Source organism: Protomyctophum parallelum, assembly GCF_964188405.1.
Source record: "Protomyctophum parallelum genome assembly, chromosome: 17".
NCBI lineage: Eukaryota > Metazoa > Chordata > Actinopteri > Myctophiformes > Myctophidae > Protomyctophum > Protomyctophum parallelum.
The window spans coordinates 18,016,994-18,034,854 of NC_139719.1; the positions used below are offsets into that span (position 1 = coordinate 18,016,994).

The window sequence follows — 17,861 nt, forward strand, 5'->3', positions numbered from 1 at the left end:
TCAGTTTCTATTAGCTTGGATTCCCCATCCATTATGTCACTGGTGGATGGGTTTCTGAACTACCCACAGCCCTCCCATGAGACAGAGTAGGAAAAAACGTGTGGAATTGTATCATGAACATTGGTGAGAATCAATGATATGAACGTAGGTTGAAAAGTGGTGAAGTGGTCCTTTTTTAAGGAGGTTTAGTAGATTTGAACTTCCTTCCACTACTTGACACTTAGGAAGCACCTAACTTGAGGAACTGCTAATGTTTTTATTTATTTTTAAGTCCCTGGCTCAACTAAATGGAACGGCAGCAGCTAATCTTCCTCCTGCTGGGGCTGAGCTGGTTGGCAGAGAAAGGCCAGTATCTCCCCCGGGAGCTGTACCCGCAGAAGGTGCAAAACTGTTACTTTTAAGATTAAAATAAAAAAATGGCAGATCTACAAGCTCAAAATGGTTGCAATGCAACATGTTTTTAGCTTGTTAATGCTATTGTTTGTCTTTTTTTACTTTTGTGACACTGTTGAAGTAGGGGTTACATTTATTCGAGATACAAGGCATCTGCCCAGCAGCAATGATCTCCTACTCTATGCATGCATTGCAATATATTACATGTGGTGTTTCCGCTGCTTGTCAGGTTTTGCGATTCTTAAATTTCATCAGGCAAATTTGCATGGACAAGTTGAGTTGTAGTAGCAATTCATAATTGCACAATAGCAATGCTTGGTTAGTTTAATCTCAACATGTTGATGAGATGGAGACACAGGATTCTACAGTTTGCAATATACTTTTAAAGGTAGGGTTGTGATTTCTTTGGTTTCTTTTTGGTTTTTGGTTAAAACATAGTTTTTTTTCTTTTCTCTAGCATGTCTCTCAGCTCTTCAATGAAGAGAAAATAAATGTTCAGTAGTGTTGCCATTGTTTATCAGCTTCAATTTGATGGTGTTCTATTTCTTTGTCATTAATAAAGATTTGGAGAGAAATGGAGACTCCCGTTACTGAAGAAGAAACACTATGGCAATGATTGCTATCAGAATATATATAGCCATTTATTTAAACACTTATTTTAACCAACAAAATGTCACTTACCGGACCGTAACAGAATTGTTGTTCTGTCAGCTTTACTGACCCCCATATCTTAGATTATGATGATATCGTGTCCTAGGTCAAATCTACATGCATGTCCTTGAAGCAGAAGGTACTGTCGTTTGGAACTTCTAATTTTATAGTTTTTTTTTTTTTTTTTTTTTGTCCCTGTCGAGACAGTACTGCAGATCTCGGGCGGCTTCCAGAGCATGAAGATTGGAGAAAGAGGACGCCGGCGTGATTATTACGACATAGGAATAAACACCCGACAGGCGATGTTGCATGTCAGAGATTCAAAGTCTGGTCTGTATATTATGACATTGCATAATGTTTACAATAACACATTTTATATTCTAATGAACAAGCTGGTGGCTTATGACACGCACGGCGGCACGGGTTCATGTGGTTAAAGGGTGACTTGAAGGTTTTATATTCCATTTTGAGGACATTTGAAAATCTCAGACAAGACTTTTCCTTGTTTGTTGGGCCTTGAAAGCTTCACTGCACTAGTCAAGTCTAGTCAAACTCACAATTGACCATTTGCAAACCGTGGCCATCTTGCCATCAGAGTTTGGAAGAGCTCGTTTTCAGAAAAGCAACATCCTGCTTCATCCGTCCTGCATTGCTGTATGTGCAAATTCAAAACGGGTGGTAGGCAGGTAGGCCTATATGTTCACTCTGTTGTCTGTTATCTAACGAGCACTTCCCAACTGCAACACTTAAAAATAATCACCTGCAAGGAAAGAGTACGGTAGCTCATAACATGTCTACAGTGGATTTTTATGAAACAAACACTTTGGAGATGGAGGGTAATTCAAGCTTTTCGTATGAGCTGTCGATGTGAAATTGCACTTATAGTTGCCACCCTTCCATTAACTTTATGACCATATGCGGTCTGCATATGGTCAATTCAGTCCACGCCAACGGAGTACACAAGACAAATGTGCTTCCATCCATTTTGTTGTTCACCACTTGCTTTCCCAGGTTCCACTGGCCCCAAAATTACACTGAAAGCCAACTACTTGCGGCTCCTGTCCCGTCCCCAGTGGGCGCTCTATCAGTACCATGTGGACTACAAGCCGCAGATGGAGGCGAGGCGCCTGCGTAGTGCTCTTCTCTTTCAACATAGTGAGGTGCTGGGCAAGGCGCGCTCCTTCGACGGGGCCCTCCTCTTCCTGCCCCGTAAACTTCACAACAAGGTAAAAGACAACAACAACTTTTAGTTTTGTTATTATGGAACCCCATCTTGGTTTTCAACCCTTTTCATACCAAGACCCCCTTTTTTTTTTTTTTTTGGCATTTGAGCCACGGACCACCATTTGATGAGATCTTTGTCTCTCGGACCCAAAATGTAGAATAATTAGTTGTCTAAGATTTTGTCCACAGTTCCATGCAGTGTTGATGTTGGTACCAAGGGATAACGGGCAAACTTTGCTCAAAATATTATTATTTTACATTCTCAAATTGTGTAGCCTTGTAAAAATGAGAGCGTACATTTTATGTTCTCAAGCGTTAAAGATCTATAAGGCCTAAAAAAAAAAAAACTTTGGTTTCCGATTGGCTGTCATTTTTGGGCTGAGTAGGTAGGGAATTTATTTTATTTTTTTATTTTTCGTGGGAAGGATGGGTAGCAAGGAATTTATTTTATTTTTATTTTTTTCGTGGGAAGGATGGGTAGCAAGGATTTTTTTTCCTACGGCAATGATGGATAGGCTTCTTTTTTAATAACTTCAATATTTGCCTGAAATACCATCTTTTAAATAATGAATGGTTCAAGTAGGCTACACATAACACTGTATGCCTACAGCTAAACATTTGAAAACTTTGAATAGAATGTCCACACACTGGTTGAATACTTTAGAGTTTTAATTCAACTCCAAACCAAAGTAAAGTGCTGCATCACTCACATACCAAAAATAAATACAAATGTAAAAAAAAAATCTTCAAGTAATAAAGCTGAAACATGAACTTGTGTTTTGAAGCAGAGAGCTACTGGCTATCCCTGGATCAAACAAATCAACTTAAACCAACCAATGGCATGAGGAGTTGGAAAACCAAGAATAATGACTGGTGAATGAATTATACCAGGATTTGAAAATAATAAAACATTTTACTCCAGGGTATGAGATGAGCTCAACTCAGAATGAGGAGCTTTAACAATTAAGTCCATTCTAAATACTGATATACAGTATGCAGCTTAAAAGTGAATAGTGTTAGAACGGTGGTTGGTCAAACAGATTAGAACGGTGGTTGTTGAACTTGGTACCGCTGTCTGGCCTCTGGTTTGCGAACCAAATTAATTGCTTAGTGTTCAGCATCAAAGTATATAACTTAGTTAACTTGCCATATGCTTAAATGTTCTATACGCCCATCGATTAATCCGCAATAGCTCGTTTTGGAAGCGTCGGGGCTTAACGAGACACTGCTGTCTCGTTGAACCCAGCTGGGTGAATAACCTAAATCAACGTCACCACGGTAAATGCTCCATATAACTATGAAAGCGCTAATGTTAATGTTCACTGCATACACGTAATATAGTTGACCAAGCAATGTTACAGTCCACTGTAGGCTACAGCTATTTGGTTTCCAAATCGTAGCGCAGCGCGCCTCATGTGTGCCCAAAAGAAGAGATATGCAAGCTGTCGACACGCAATCGAGCGGCATGTTGATGGTTTGTATGTCTGTTATTTTGGTTAGGCAACGCACATTACGCGTGGTATGTGGGTTTGAGAGGCAATGATTAATGTAGGCCTACAGTAGCCTAGTAGATTATAGCCAAGTTGACAGTTGTCATAATATTGTATAGCTCTGTTCTGGACTGTTGCACAACGTTAGCCAACGGTGAATGATGAAAAAGTTGCACTTTGTTAACGAGGACAGTATTGGACATGCTGCGTCACTTCAGAGGATCGCTGCTACTTTGATTCAAAGATGTTTACTCACCCCTGGAAATCGCTGGAAACCATTGGAAATGGAACGTGAGTTACAACCTCAAGTAGCCTACCATGCACCTCGCGATGACGCATTCCAAAACATTTGCGCACGTGATATTTTAGAGTAGACGAAAGAAAACTTTATTTTGACTTTGCGCGTCCCGATGGTCTCATCAAAGAGAATTTTAATGATCAAAGACCTTTTTGGTCTTGACTCGGTCGTATTCTGAGCTTTTTTTTTTTTTTTTTTTTTTTCACCAAATGCCAATAAAATAATATGAGTCGCGCATATTTAATAGAGTCGGTCGGCAACCGGAAACCAAAGTTTTTTTTTGTTAGGCCTAAGGGTCCATTTGGTTACCAACATCATAGCCTACTGGGGACCACATGGAACCCCCTCAAGGACTTAGAGGGGCAGCGGTGGCCGAACGGTTTGCGGAGCGGTCTTGATATCGGAAGGTCCCTAGTTCGTATCCCCGGACCGGCACGTTGACATTATCACCGCTGAAGCGCCCTTGGACAAGGCATTGAACCTCTACAATGAAATGTTCTATGAGCAGGGCCTGGCTGTAAACAAATTATTGAGCTTAGTCCAGTTACCCTGGGTAAACGCAGTACAGTTCCTTTCCTTTTACCACTGGTTGAGAACCACTGCCATAGATCCATATCCCTGTGATGTCTTCACTGGTGTTTAGGAGACGGTGCTGTACAGTGAAACGCGGCAGGGTGAGAAGGTCCAAATAACGGTTACGCTGACCAATGAGCTGCCCCCCACCTCGCCAGCATGCCTGCAGTTTTACAACATCATCTTTAAAAGGTCTGTCCTACACTTCAAAAGTTCATGAAGGCTGGTCGATGTCAACAATAGTTATTTAGATTTCCCATATGATTTCCCACAATGTCTGTGAACCCAATGTTGACAAAACTCTATTTTAATTTCCAATTCTTCAATTTGTTTAGGATCCTGAGAATGCTTAACATGCAGCAGATTGGACGGCACTATTACAACCCCAACGATCCACTCAGCATCCCACAGCACAGGTACGGTACGGCATGCATCTCGCTCACCCCCTTTCATGACGACGCCAGACCCAGGAAATGAATCCCAATGCATTTTCCCCATAGACATTTCAAAAAGTATTTATTTAAGATAAAGCCAAATCGAGTCGTGACAAATCATGACAACAAACACAATATTTTGGACCAAACAAATAATTACACAGAAAGAAAACAAGTGTTGTAACCTGCCGTTTTTTTTCCTCCACTTTCTAATTCTTTGTTTGGCCCAAAACATTGTTTATTGTCATGATTTGTCATGACAAGAGTTGGCTTTGTCCGCGGCGTAAACGTCTTTAAATAAATACTTTCTGAAAAGTCTATGAAGAAAATGAACGGGGATTTCTTTTCCGGGTCTTTCGAGGGGTCTCTATAGACGCCTATGTGTGTGGCTGGGTCTGTCCCTGTGTCCGAGTACGGAAATAGCGTTTTTTTTTCACCAACGGTTCTGATTTATTTAAAATTTTACTTTAATCTTTATGAACTCGAAATGAAAGTGTTTTAATTAAGGCTTTGGCTTTGCGTTTATACAGAATAATGAGGAAGAGCTCTGGTAGTAAGTAGGACAGGACATGGTTGGTGCCTTGCATGGTTTCCTCCGCCAACAGTGTATGCTTTGGATAAAAGCTCTCTATAAATGCACCATTTAGTCATTATTCAAAATCTACCTGCATTGCGGTACAAGGTTATTCATTCCCAGCCCTAGTTGATGGACCTTTCTTTCTCCAAAGACTGACGATCTGGCCGGGCTACCAGTCCACAATCCTGCAGTACGAGGCGGGCATCATGATGTGTGCCGACGTGAGCCATAAGGTGCTGAGGAGTGAGACGGTGCTCGACCTGATGACCAACATGAGGCAGAAGTGTCCAGTGCAGTACTTCAGAGAAGCCTGCACCAAGGAGTTGCTCGGCCTCATCGTCCTAACCAAGTAATACTGCAGTAGCTTGAAATCTGTTGTGCGCTACTTGGCAGACAGACAGAGTGCTATGACTTGAGGTGCAGAAAGATTTGACGTTACATTGGGAGTAGGGCTGGGCAATAATATTGCCCAGCCCTACTCCCAAACAAACTTTTAGGATTTAGAAGACTTTAGTATCGGCCTCAGTTCTAAATGGGTTAAAGTCACTTTAACCCATTTAGAACTGAGGCCGATAGAAACAAGGATTTAGAAGACTTTTTTTGTATGTGCAGTGGTTCTCAAACTATTTCATGTCAAGGACCCCCAGAATTATATGTAATTGGCTGCGGACCCCCATCTGAAAATATGTTGTTCCAGGGACCCTCCAGAAGCAAAGATTTGAGTTAAAAATGTTCGGTCTGAAAGAATATATATTCAAAGATTTTCAATAAATAGCAGATCTACAAGCTGTCGAGACTAAAGAGTAACTACAGTTACTGCACGTATGCAGCCAATGCATGACTATTATTGCGCCGCAAAAATGGAAACGTGCTAGAGACCATGGCATGCAACCGGCACCGGTCGGGGGAAAATGAATGAATAGACCAGGCGTCCCCCGATAGTACGGGGACATTCGGATCCAAATGACTGCTGCTTTAAATCATCACGATTATTTCAAACTTGCCTCGATTTCCGATTAATATTATTCCATTCAAAATATGTATATTTTCGGGTTAATTGCCCAGCCCTACAGTAGAGCGTGTTAGAACTGCTGCTTTGACATCTGACTGGATCGGCCTTCTATGAGCATACTTCAGTTTGGGAGAATGTTTAGGCCACAGATGCAAACTAAATGGTATAAAATCAGTTTCTCCAGATAAATTGTCGATCACCAATCGAGTCATTTGGAGTGAAAATCGACCGATCAGAGTGGTGGCCGATCGATCGGATCGCCTCTAATTAATAATGCACCACAGTATAAATAAGGTGTGTATTTCTACAGAAAACCCCAAAACGTTTTTCTTTTTTTTGCCTTCCTCAGATATAACAACAAAACATATAAGATTGATGATATTGCCTGGGATCATTGTCCAACCAACACCTTCACCAGGGCAGATACGGAGGTCTCCTTCAAGGACTACTACAAGACTGTAGGTTTTCCTGCTGGGAACCACATGTATTGCTGTAGTTGTATAGGGCAGTGGTTTCCAAACTTTTCATGTCAAGGACCCTCAAATTGACACTCATTAGCCCTAATAGCCTGTGGACCCCCATTTGAAGAGATATGCCAGGAACCCCCCATAAGAGAAGATTTTTACAGCTCTAGCAGTGATTCTCAACCCGTTTAATGTTTCATTAGTCTACAGACCCATTTAATGGCATTTCTATCTCTGGGACCCCCAATTTATATTGTAAATTCAATGTTAATTTAACTCTTATGAGTTACAGGTTTACACTTTCCTAATAATCATTATATCTTCCGTAAAGCAATATGGCCTGGAGATCCTCTGTGTTGACCAGGCGCTGCTGGTCAGTAATGTGAAGAAGAGGGGTCCTCCAGGGTCAGCTCCCCCTGGGCCAGCCATGCTGATCCCAGAACTCTGCTACCTCACAGGTACCAGCCCATGTACACTCTGCTCTGCTCTCCACTTGCCATTTGCCATTTGTGTGGTTTGCATGTAAAGAAGGACCCACTAATTAATTTGGCATGCGGATCGCCACCTGAAAATATTTCATGCCGGACAAGACGAGACTTTGTCTTGTTTCAAGAATATTCCAAATTTCTTTCCATTTTGATACGATATTTTGAAAATGGCAGTTGTAAACTGATTTTCATGCTATATTAAGCCCAAACCAATTTTTTGGGAACACCCTCAAGAACCCCGCTTTGAGAACCACTGTACCTTTTTTATATAAATATATTTAGTTGTAAGACTGAAATGCATGCGCTAAAAACCTTACCCCAGAAATGTACACCATAGCACGTTAGGAAATCAGTTTTGAAAGCACGTTTATTTGTATTGTCTTGTGTTTTACTTTTAATCCTATCCCCTACTCATTTACTAGTATCCAGTAGAGTTATAAATATATATTTATTTTTCCTTGTTTTTTTGTATGCTATTACCCACAGGTCTGACGGACAAGATGCGTGCTGACTTCAGTATCATGAAAGACTTGTCCAGTAAGACCAGACTGAGTCCTGAGCAGAGAGAGTGTCGCCTCAACCAATTTGTCAACCAAATTAACGAGTACGTCACTTAAGTTGTATGGCAGAAGTAGGCAGACTTGTTGGTGTGCAATCTTGGAACAAGAGTGCATGCAGCACAAAGGAAGACTGTGCCATTATAGGATAGGAAATTAAGTATATTCCTAATCAACAATTCTTTTGTAAGTTTATCAGGGCCAATGTCCTTAGAGCTTTGTTATAAGGGCCCCTCACCTGTGGAATCAACTTCTATTGGAAGTTAGACAGGCTATCTCACTTGGCACTTTTAAAACTCCTAAAGACTCATTTGTATAGGATGGCTTTTTGTTAGAGCCTTTGGCTAATGCTTGTGCTCATTTGATTGCTTTTGTTTTAAATTAAAATTGGTCTGTGTTTTGCTTATACTAATGTGTTTTTTGCTTTTGTTTGTTGTAATTTGTGTTGTGAAGCACTTTGTAAACTTGCTTTTGAAAGGTGCTATATAAATGTTTATTATTATTACACAGTTCATCTAGATTCTAGAACCAAAGATTTGGTTCGGGCTGAGTTTTGACCTTTCATACAAAACCTGCTTTTTGTTTTTAGGAACCCAGAGGTCCAGACAGAGCTGAACACCTGGGGACTCTGCTTCGATAAGGAGCTGCTGACCATGAAGGGCAGAGTTCTTCAAGCCGAGAGGCTTTTCCAGGGTTCCCGTTCGGTAAGAAAGGAAAACATCCTGTCTTTGTTCCGATATTCAACTTCATGCACTAGTTCACCCATTTTGAAATTGTATTTACTATGCTCGATAATCTTGAGTGTTGAGCAAAATAGAACTCGGAATGGTGTGATTTGTTGCTGCAGACAGTGGTGCAAAGTAACTACATGCAAGTACAGTATAAATACTTGAGGTAGTTTCACTTTACTGGTGTATTCAATACTTTTGCTTATACTCCACTACATCTCGGATACAAATGGTGTACTTTGTACTTTTAATCAATTATTTGAAAGCTGTAGTTACTTTGTAGATTTGGATTATTACAAAACATAAGTAAACCACTTCAGCCCTACATATATAAAATATAATATTAAATGTATGTGGTGTAAAAAATAATCGATTCAGCAATGCATTGCGATTCGCCTGTGCAGCAATGTCACATAATCACTAATATGTGTGTGCACACACACAAATATTTTGAAAATGGCAGCTCTACAAGCTCACAACGCATGTGAGATTGGCCATTTTCAAATGTGTGTACATACACACATTTGAAAATGGCCAATCTCACATGCGTTGTGAGCTTGTAGAGCTGCTATTTTTTTATACCTAATGCTAACTTGTGTGAAAGGGGACATTCTGCATGATGAGTACTTTTACATGTGGTACCTAAAGTATATATATTGATGCCAATACTTAAGGAATTTTTATAACCTTAACGGACTTTAACTTGTAACAATGTTTCTACATTGCAGTATTGATACTTTTACTTAAGAAAAAAAAAAAGTATGCAGTTGGGTTTAACTGCTTTTTGATGTTTTCAACGGCAGTATGACTACAACCCCATGGCAGCCGACTGGTCCCGGGAGATGAAGGGCATGCCCCTCATCAAAGCTCCCCCACTGCAGAAGTGGATCGTGTTCTACACCAGCCGCAACTCCAAGGAAGCCCAGTCCCTTGTAGAGACCATCGGCATGGTCTCTGGCCCTTTGGGCATCCGGATTGACAGACCCACCTTGTGAGTTACTGACACCTATGCAACAAGCCCTCACTGGACAGTATTGGATGCCACAAAAGCATAAATGTATCACACTATGACACCTTGTGGTGTGATGACGCCATTGCTGTCATAAGATTTCTAGCCATGAGGGGAAAAGTGTCCCAAATGGGGTGAAACAAATGCTGAGCTCAGAGCTTTGACTCAAACGTAGATGTCAAGTGGCTGGAACTGATGTTTCCAGTTCCTCCCGGGCTCCCCCATAGTTGGTGTCTGTGTCCTTGAGCAAGACTCTGTACCCCTAATTGCTCCCGATATGCAGGTTTGTGCCTAGCATGGTTTCCTCTGCTGTCAGTGTGTGAATGTAAAGCGATTTGGATAAAAGCACTATATAATTACCATGTACTCGGCTTGGTTAAAAACTGAAAGCTTTTTATTTTAATTTTTACTTTTCGTGTTTCCTTTTTTATAAAGGGTGGCTTATGAGGACCGGCAGGAGTGTCTCCTCAGAGCCCTGCAGCAAAATGTTGTGCAGGACACCCAGATGGTAAGTGATAAAATGGACTGGAATTATTTTACCTCTGGCTCGTTTTCCTTGAAAGTTAGTAGGTGAGAACGTTTTGCATTCCAGTAAACGATGGCAGATCATTACTGATCAAAATCACTGCCGTAATGAATAATTATTTTAGAGATGCTCCGATCAGGTTTTTTGGGGCCGATCACCGATCACCGATCACTGGAAACAGTATAGGCCGATACCGATATTGCCGATACCGATCACAGCGTCGTGAAATCCATATTTCTTTCCATTGTGTAGCATATATACTTACTGTATTTTCTACTGTACTCTTCTTACACATCATTGACATTGTAAGTATAAAAATTAGGAGATGAGAGTTTTTTTGCAAGCTGAGGCAACGTGCAATATTTCACTCTAGACTCTCTTAGAGACAACTTGGAGGTTACAGAGTAAACTGTAGAGACTCAAAATGCAGTGGTTCCCAAAGTGGGGTCCGTGGACCCCCAGGGGTCCTTGAGGGAGTTCCAGGGGGTCCCCAGCTAAAAGGATAGTTTGGAACCAAATGGACCCGTTTGGGTTAACACTTAACATTGATTTTACAATATGAATTGGGGTCTCAGAGATAGAAGTGGCATGAAATGGGGGTTCGTAGTCAAACTGGGGGTCCTTGAAATTAAACTGGTGGAGAAATTTGAGAATCACTGCTACAATCTTCTTATGGGGGTCCCTGGCATATCTTTTCAAATGGGGGTCCGTGGGCTGATCAGTGTCAATTTGGGGGTCCTTGACGTGAAAAGGTTTGGGAACCACTGTCTTAGAGACAACTTGGAGAGTAAACTGTAGCTTTCTTCTTTCATCAAATACAAAAATATAATAATAATAAATACCGTACATGTTCAGTGCACGGACACAGACAACTGAACATTTCACTGTACAGACTAAAATAAAAAGCAGGCTGCTAGTGTTAGCACTTGTATACTGTATAGGCTCGCTGATCGTTAGTTTAGTGCTTAGATTAGCGTGTAATCTAAGCACTGATTGAACTTCATCTCCGCCTTTAATCTAATTAATTTTTTTATTGACAACGTGAACGAACCCCGACACCAGCGCTGCAAAAATAGACAGATCTACAAGCTCTCAACGCGTAGCGAACTGCGCTGCAGAAACAGGCAGGACGCGCGATGCCTTGAGAGCCTTGAGATCAGCAGCAGCATGGAGCCGCCGGCACTCCCAGCCTCCAACGGCGCGGGGAGGCAAGACTTCTGCGGGGAGGAGGAGACTTGGCCACTGGGCAGGCTAGGCTACATGTTGCTGTGGTAGCCACAGCAACATGTAGCCTGCCCAGTGGTTGTGATGTTAGCTTCAAGCTAACAAGCATCTGCTTGTCCGTTCCAACTTCACTTCATCTCCACCTGTAACTTATGAGTGCAGTACTTTCATCCGACGGAGCATTGGTCCGAACGACAACCTACCTCCTCCCTCACCCTAACCCTAACCTCCCCCGGGGCAGACACCTAAACCTAACCGCAACCCAATCCCGACCCGCAGCGCACCTCGGAGCATTGCTCCGTCGGATGATAGTATGCCTCCCGTAACTTATTTCTTATTTTTTCCCTGGCTGCGCAGCTGCGCTACAAACAGACGGATCTACAAGCTCTCAACAGCGACCGGAGCTGCAAAAACAGGCGCCCCCTTAAAGGAGACTTGCCACTGTCCCACTGTCTGTTTTGATCGGGCATTTTGATCGGCAATTTTGATTTATTTTGAGAATCCGATCCGATCCGATACAGGCATGATCGGCCGATCATGATCGGTGGCCGATCGATTGGCGCATCTCTATTGAAATTATAAGATGTTCCCGGCTGACACTGCTTGGTGACCTGTGTGTACCTGTAATATTAGCATGGAACTGTTGTTTTTGGTCCATTCTCATAGGTGGTGGTGGTCCTCCCCAGCGTTAAGAAGGACAAATACGACAGCGTAAAGAAGTACCTCTGTGTGGACTTCCCTACCCCCAGTCAGTGTGTCTTGTCCCGCACCCTCGGTCGGCAGCAAGCCCTTGTGACCATAGCCACCAAGATTGCGTTGCAGATGGTCTGCAAGATGGGAGGGGAGCTGTGGACGGTCGACATCCCGGTTAGTCCCCCATCGCACAATCCAAATGCTGACTCAATGGTAGTTGGCCGCCATTGAATTGGGGAACTATATTGTATGCCTTGTTTCCATTGGCGTCCTTTGTACTTGCCAGCTCCTATTTGATCCGCCCACCCTCCTTTGTCCCCCCCCCTGTGGTTGTGCCCCTCTTCGCACCCATTGGTTGCCGTTTCGCGGTTGGATAAAAATCCTCTCCCTCCACTACTTGATTGAAATCAATCAATTTACTCAATACTTATTTATTTGTATTCATCACAGGTGCAGCATGGTGACTGGGCATATCACGTTTGTTTTTAGTTTTTTCCAAAAGAGAGGTTTTAGCAAATTCAATATAACCAGGGTGGAACAAGGCAGAAAGAGCCTGCTGGTTAGTCAAGGGACCAATCAGAAGGCTGACAAAGGGTGAAAGGAAGTTTCAAGCAGTAAACACAAATGCAGCCTCAATGTTTTAAACTTAATCACTGTTTTTTTGCAGCTCAAACAGCTGATGGTTGTGGGAATTGACTGTTACCATGACACCATTGCTGGAAAGAGGTCCATTGGTGCTCTGGTGGCTAGCCTGAACCAGGGCATGACCAGGTTAGTATCATAGTATGTATGTGTAGTCTGAAGAACAACTCTGCTGCAACTGGTAGTTGATGTTGGCCCCTCGGTCACTGCCTCTGTGAGCGCAGGTTAAGAGTGACTGTCAGTATGTTGAAAAGTTGCTGTCACCAAAGCTAGCTTGAAATTGCAGGTGTTGCTACTGTAGTTTGGAGTGCTGAAGAGCAATGGCACCTTCTCTGGAAGCAATATACTTTTCATTTATGTGCAAGATGTTTCTGATATCTATTTAGGGCCATGCAGTTCAATATTGATTCATTTTGCATCTAGTTACGTTTATTAATAGCCATTTTACTAGTTCACCTAGTTACGTTTATTAATGGCCATTTTACTAATTCCTGCTGTCAAAGTATGTGGCCGGTAGAGCAGCCGGATGGGAACTGCAATTTGTATTGTCTAGTGACTCTAGTCCTATGTATTCATGTTGACTAACTAAACAACTGCTTGATGATGTTCTTGTCCTAAAATAGGACCACAGACGAAAGTCCAAATTTCAGACTGACCCCTCCACGAAAAGGCCTCGTTGTCCTGACCCCTTATCTATCATTTATACATTATGGATAAATAGTGTGGACTTAGACTGTTTTTCGTCTGTGTATTGTCTGTGCTTAATAGGTGGTATTCCAAGTGTGTTCTGCAGGACCGAGGACAGGAACTCATGGATGGATTGAAAATGGCCTTTGTTGGTATGCTCAGTTCATTGAAATGTTCTGCGTTCACATTGAAGTCCGACTGTGCCTTCGACTCCCATGCCTCCGTTCGATTCGGCCTAGAAATTTCCTGAATTGTGTTTTCCAGGTGCACTAAAGGACTACATGAAGTTCAATCAGCAGCTGCCTGCCCGCATCGTAGTGTACAGAGATGGAGTGGGAGATGGCATGCTGGCCAGTGTGGTTGATTTTGAGGTTCCCCAGATGATTGAATCGATCAAATCCATGGGTACCGACTACATGTAAGAACCAAATGTCTCCAAACAGTTATACATTTTCCAGACAAAGTGGTTTCTAGAAGAGTATCCCTGGCTTTGCTTCTAGTTTAGTTTAGTTGCACATTTTTTTAAACGTGTAATAAAAACAAATGGAAAGAAGTTAAGAACAATACTTTTATATGGAAAAGAACAAATCAAAACCGGAAATGCAAAAAACACAGAAGGGCTTGTGGAGTGGCCTTCCTAAAAATCATTAAAGCGGCAGTACATCTACAGTATAATTGAAATAACTAATATAGAAATGTTTAATTATTGTAGTAATACAATATTTATAGTGATGGTAATGGTTCATACTTATGACAGTAAAGCAGATAATGCTATAACTAATACATTCAGACAGAAGATATCTCACATTTGATAAATCTAGATTTCCAACAATTGTGTCGCAGTAATTATGAATGAAGCCAAATATTATCCATTACGAATAGAAATATAACTATTTACATGCACATGCACATGTGTATGTGTACTATACTATGGGCTATCTTGCGCTACCCCTTATCCCTAAACGTAATCGCCATTTTATAACTATTTTGAAAAGCCGGTTAAAATGGCCAATCTACAAGTTCACAACGTGTCCATGTAGATCGGCCATTTAAAAAAATATATCAAAATGGTAAATGGCTACGTTTAGGGATGATGGATAAGGGCCCAGAATGTGTGTGCTGTTCATGCATCATCATCACGTAATTATCCCAAGTAGTGGGCGTCCAATGTACTGCAAAACGACAAGGCTCATACAAAATTCTGTTCTAGGCCCAAGTTTACCGTGATCGTGGTAAAGAAGCGCATCTGCTCGAGGTTCTTTACCTACATGAATGGCAAGTTGGCCAACCCTCCCCCTGGAACTGTTGTTGACACCGAGGTGACCAGGCCCGAGTGGTAAGTTCTGACAGCAGTATCACTACACAGCATGTTGATTTTGACATCTTTAGATTTAGTCAGTCCTTTGAGTAAAATTAGTTGTAGTCACATTTTAGTCTACTAAATTGTCAATTAGTTTTCGTCAGTGAAAAAAGATAGTCGATGAACATGGGAAAGTGGGTCATGCAGTAGAACTTTAAACAATACTTGTTGCAATATGTTTGCCTCCAGGTACGACTACTACATTGTGAGCCAGTCTGTTCGCCTGGGCAGCGTCTCCCCTACTCACTACAACGTGGTGTACGACACCAGCGGATTGAAGCCTGACCACGTGCAGCGACTCACCTACAAACTCTGCCACATGTACTACAACTGGCAGGTAAGATGCGCCGTCTGTCTCACCCACATGTACTACAACTGGCAGGTAAGATGCTCCGTCTGTCTCACCCACATGTACTACGACTGGCAGGTAAGATGCTCCGTCTGTCTCACCCACATGTACTACCACTGGCAGGTAAGATGCTCCGTCTGTCTCACCCACATGTACTACAACTGGCAGGTCAGATGCTCCGTCTGTCTCACCCACATGTACTACAACTGGCAGGTAAGATGCTCCGTCTGTCTCACCCACATGTACTACGACTGGCAGGTAAGATGCTCTGTCTGTCTCACCCACATGTACTACAACTGGCAGGTAAGATGCTCCGTCTGTCTCACCCACATGTACTACAACTGGCAGGTAAGATGCGCCGTCTGTCTCACCCACATGTACTACGACTGGCAGGTAAGATGCTCCGTCTGTCTCACCCACATGTACTACAACTGGCAGGTAAGATGCGCCGTCTGTCTCACCCACATGTACTACAACTGGCAGGTAAGATGCTCCGTCTGTCTCACCCACATGTACTACAACTGGCAGGTAAGATGTGCCGTCTGTCTCACCCACATGTACTACAACTGGCAGGTAAGATGCGCCGTCTGTCTCACCCACATGTACTACAACTGGCAGGTAAGATGCTCCGTCTGTCTCACCCACATGTACTACAACTGGCAGGTAAGATGCGCCGTCTGTCTCACCCACATGTACTACAACTGGCAGGTAAGATGCTCCGTCTGTCTCACCCACATGTACTACAACTGGCAGGTAAGATGCGCCGTCTGTCTCACCCACATGTACTACGACTGGCAGGTAAGATGCTCCGTCTGTCTCACCCACATGTACTACAACTGGCAGGTAAGATGCTCCGTCTGTCTCACCCACATGTACTACGACTGGCAGGTAAGATGCTCTGTCTGTCTCACCCACATGTACTACAACTGGCAGGTAAGATGCTCTGTCTCACCTAAGCCGGTCCTTCTCTCACCTAATCTTCTAGAAAGAAAGTAAAACAATTTTATAACCAGAGCTGTATTCACCTTTTGCAACCATAATGGTCATTGCAACTTTAACTCTTTGTGGTGGCCGGGACAAAGAACGGGTCCAATGCCCCCCAGGTCAGAATTCTGTCAAACCGTGGGGTGCTGCGGCAGCTTTTTGCTCAAGGGCCGGCTGACTCATTTCAGCAGCCCCCTGATAGTAGTTTCTTTCACAGTTACTTGAAATGGTCTGCGCCAGGCGTTTGGTGCCCTGGCCTAAAGCTTGTACCTTATATAATTGCGACATTTCCCAATGTTTATGTATAAAACTACTACTGTACTTACCAGGGTGGATAATATCTGGGAAAGTATTGTTCAGTCCTGACAAATATGACCTAGTCAAGTTGTCTGCGGGTAATGAACATGACGTCTTTCCCTGCATTGTGCTTATTTTCAGGGGATCATCAGAGTCCCGGCTCCCTGCCAATACGCACACAAGCTGGCTTTCCTGGTGGGTCAGAGCATCCACAGGCAGCCCAGCCACCACCTGGATGACTACCTCTTCTACCTGTAGAACCATGCACTCGCACATGGCACTTGGCTTTGTGGTAGGGCTGGGCACTATGAAATGTTTTGGCGGGAAAGGGGCTCAATGTGGGGTGTAAAGTAATAGTAATATATATAATGTAACAATTAAAAATATTTTCATTTCAATTTTGAACCCAATGAAGCCCTAAGTGGGTGAATTATTTTGGTTTGGTGAAGCACGAGTGTTATATACTTTATATACGTTTCTATGTTTTGTGTTACGGCACCCAATTTTATTAATTTCCCCAATTATTGAGGATGTGTTTATCCTACCCTTTCGTTTTCAAATAATTTAAGATGGTTGATTTATTTGGAGACTTCCATGCAGTGTATTCATGTTCACATTTTGTGTGAGATATTGATGCCTTTTGAAGTTTATAATCACTAGTAGATTGTTAACACATTTGAGAGCTTCATGCAGTGTAGAGGTGTCTTAATTGTCATTCTATTAAGCCTGGCACATACGTACTCCACACAGGAATTACAGGAATTATGCAGAAGCAAGTGACAATGCCGGCACAGACAGGCGGCCTGGTGAACATGCTGACACCAATAGTCTGCTATTTCAGTGGTTCTCAAACCTTTTCAAGTCGACCCCTGCCCGGGGGGGGGGGGGGGGGGATGCCACTTTCAGAGCCACTGTTCTGTATTATCAAAGCAGGAAAGAACACAAACCGAATAAGACAAATTTATTCTATTCCCCGTTACTGTATAGAACCCCTCACTGCAATGCACATCATGCTTGTGTCACATAATTATGATTTCCATGTGACTCACCCAACGCATGAAACCGATCTTGTGTAGCTTGAGCCGTTAACGTGGAGTGTTTCAGGCATCGGTACATGCTGTCCAAGCATGTTGCATGGGTATACACACATACTGTACAGTAGGGCCTATGTATTTTATTAGCCACTGCATATACAATGCAT

At 42.6% G+C, this 17,861-nt stretch overlaps 1 protein-coding gene across 1 annotated transcript; it reads left to right on the forward strand.

Annotated features, from left to right (window-relative positions):
- Positions 1-287: 287 nt before the first annotated feature.
- LOC310874630 (piwi-like protein 1) lies at positions 288-16,918 on the forward strand (the record flags this gene model as incomplete). Its single annotated transcript, XM_083787489.1, has 19 exons — positions 288-380; positions 1,248-1,374; positions 2,056-2,270; positions 4,700-4,821; positions 4,965-5,045; positions 5,792-5,989; positions 7,002-7,110; positions 7,448-7,574; positions 8,091-8,208; positions 8,751-8,865; positions 9,693-9,880; positions 10,334-10,406; positions 12,315-12,515; positions 13,009-13,112; positions 13,752-13,822; positions 13,935-14,088; positions 14,881-15,006; positions 15,220-15,367; positions 16,802-16,918. 19 exons carry the CDS (start codon positions 288-290, stop codon positions 16,916-16,918), a joined length of 2,487 nt encoding a protein of 828 aa, XP_083643615.1.
- Between the last annotated feature and the right edge of the window lie 943 nt (positions 16,919-17,861).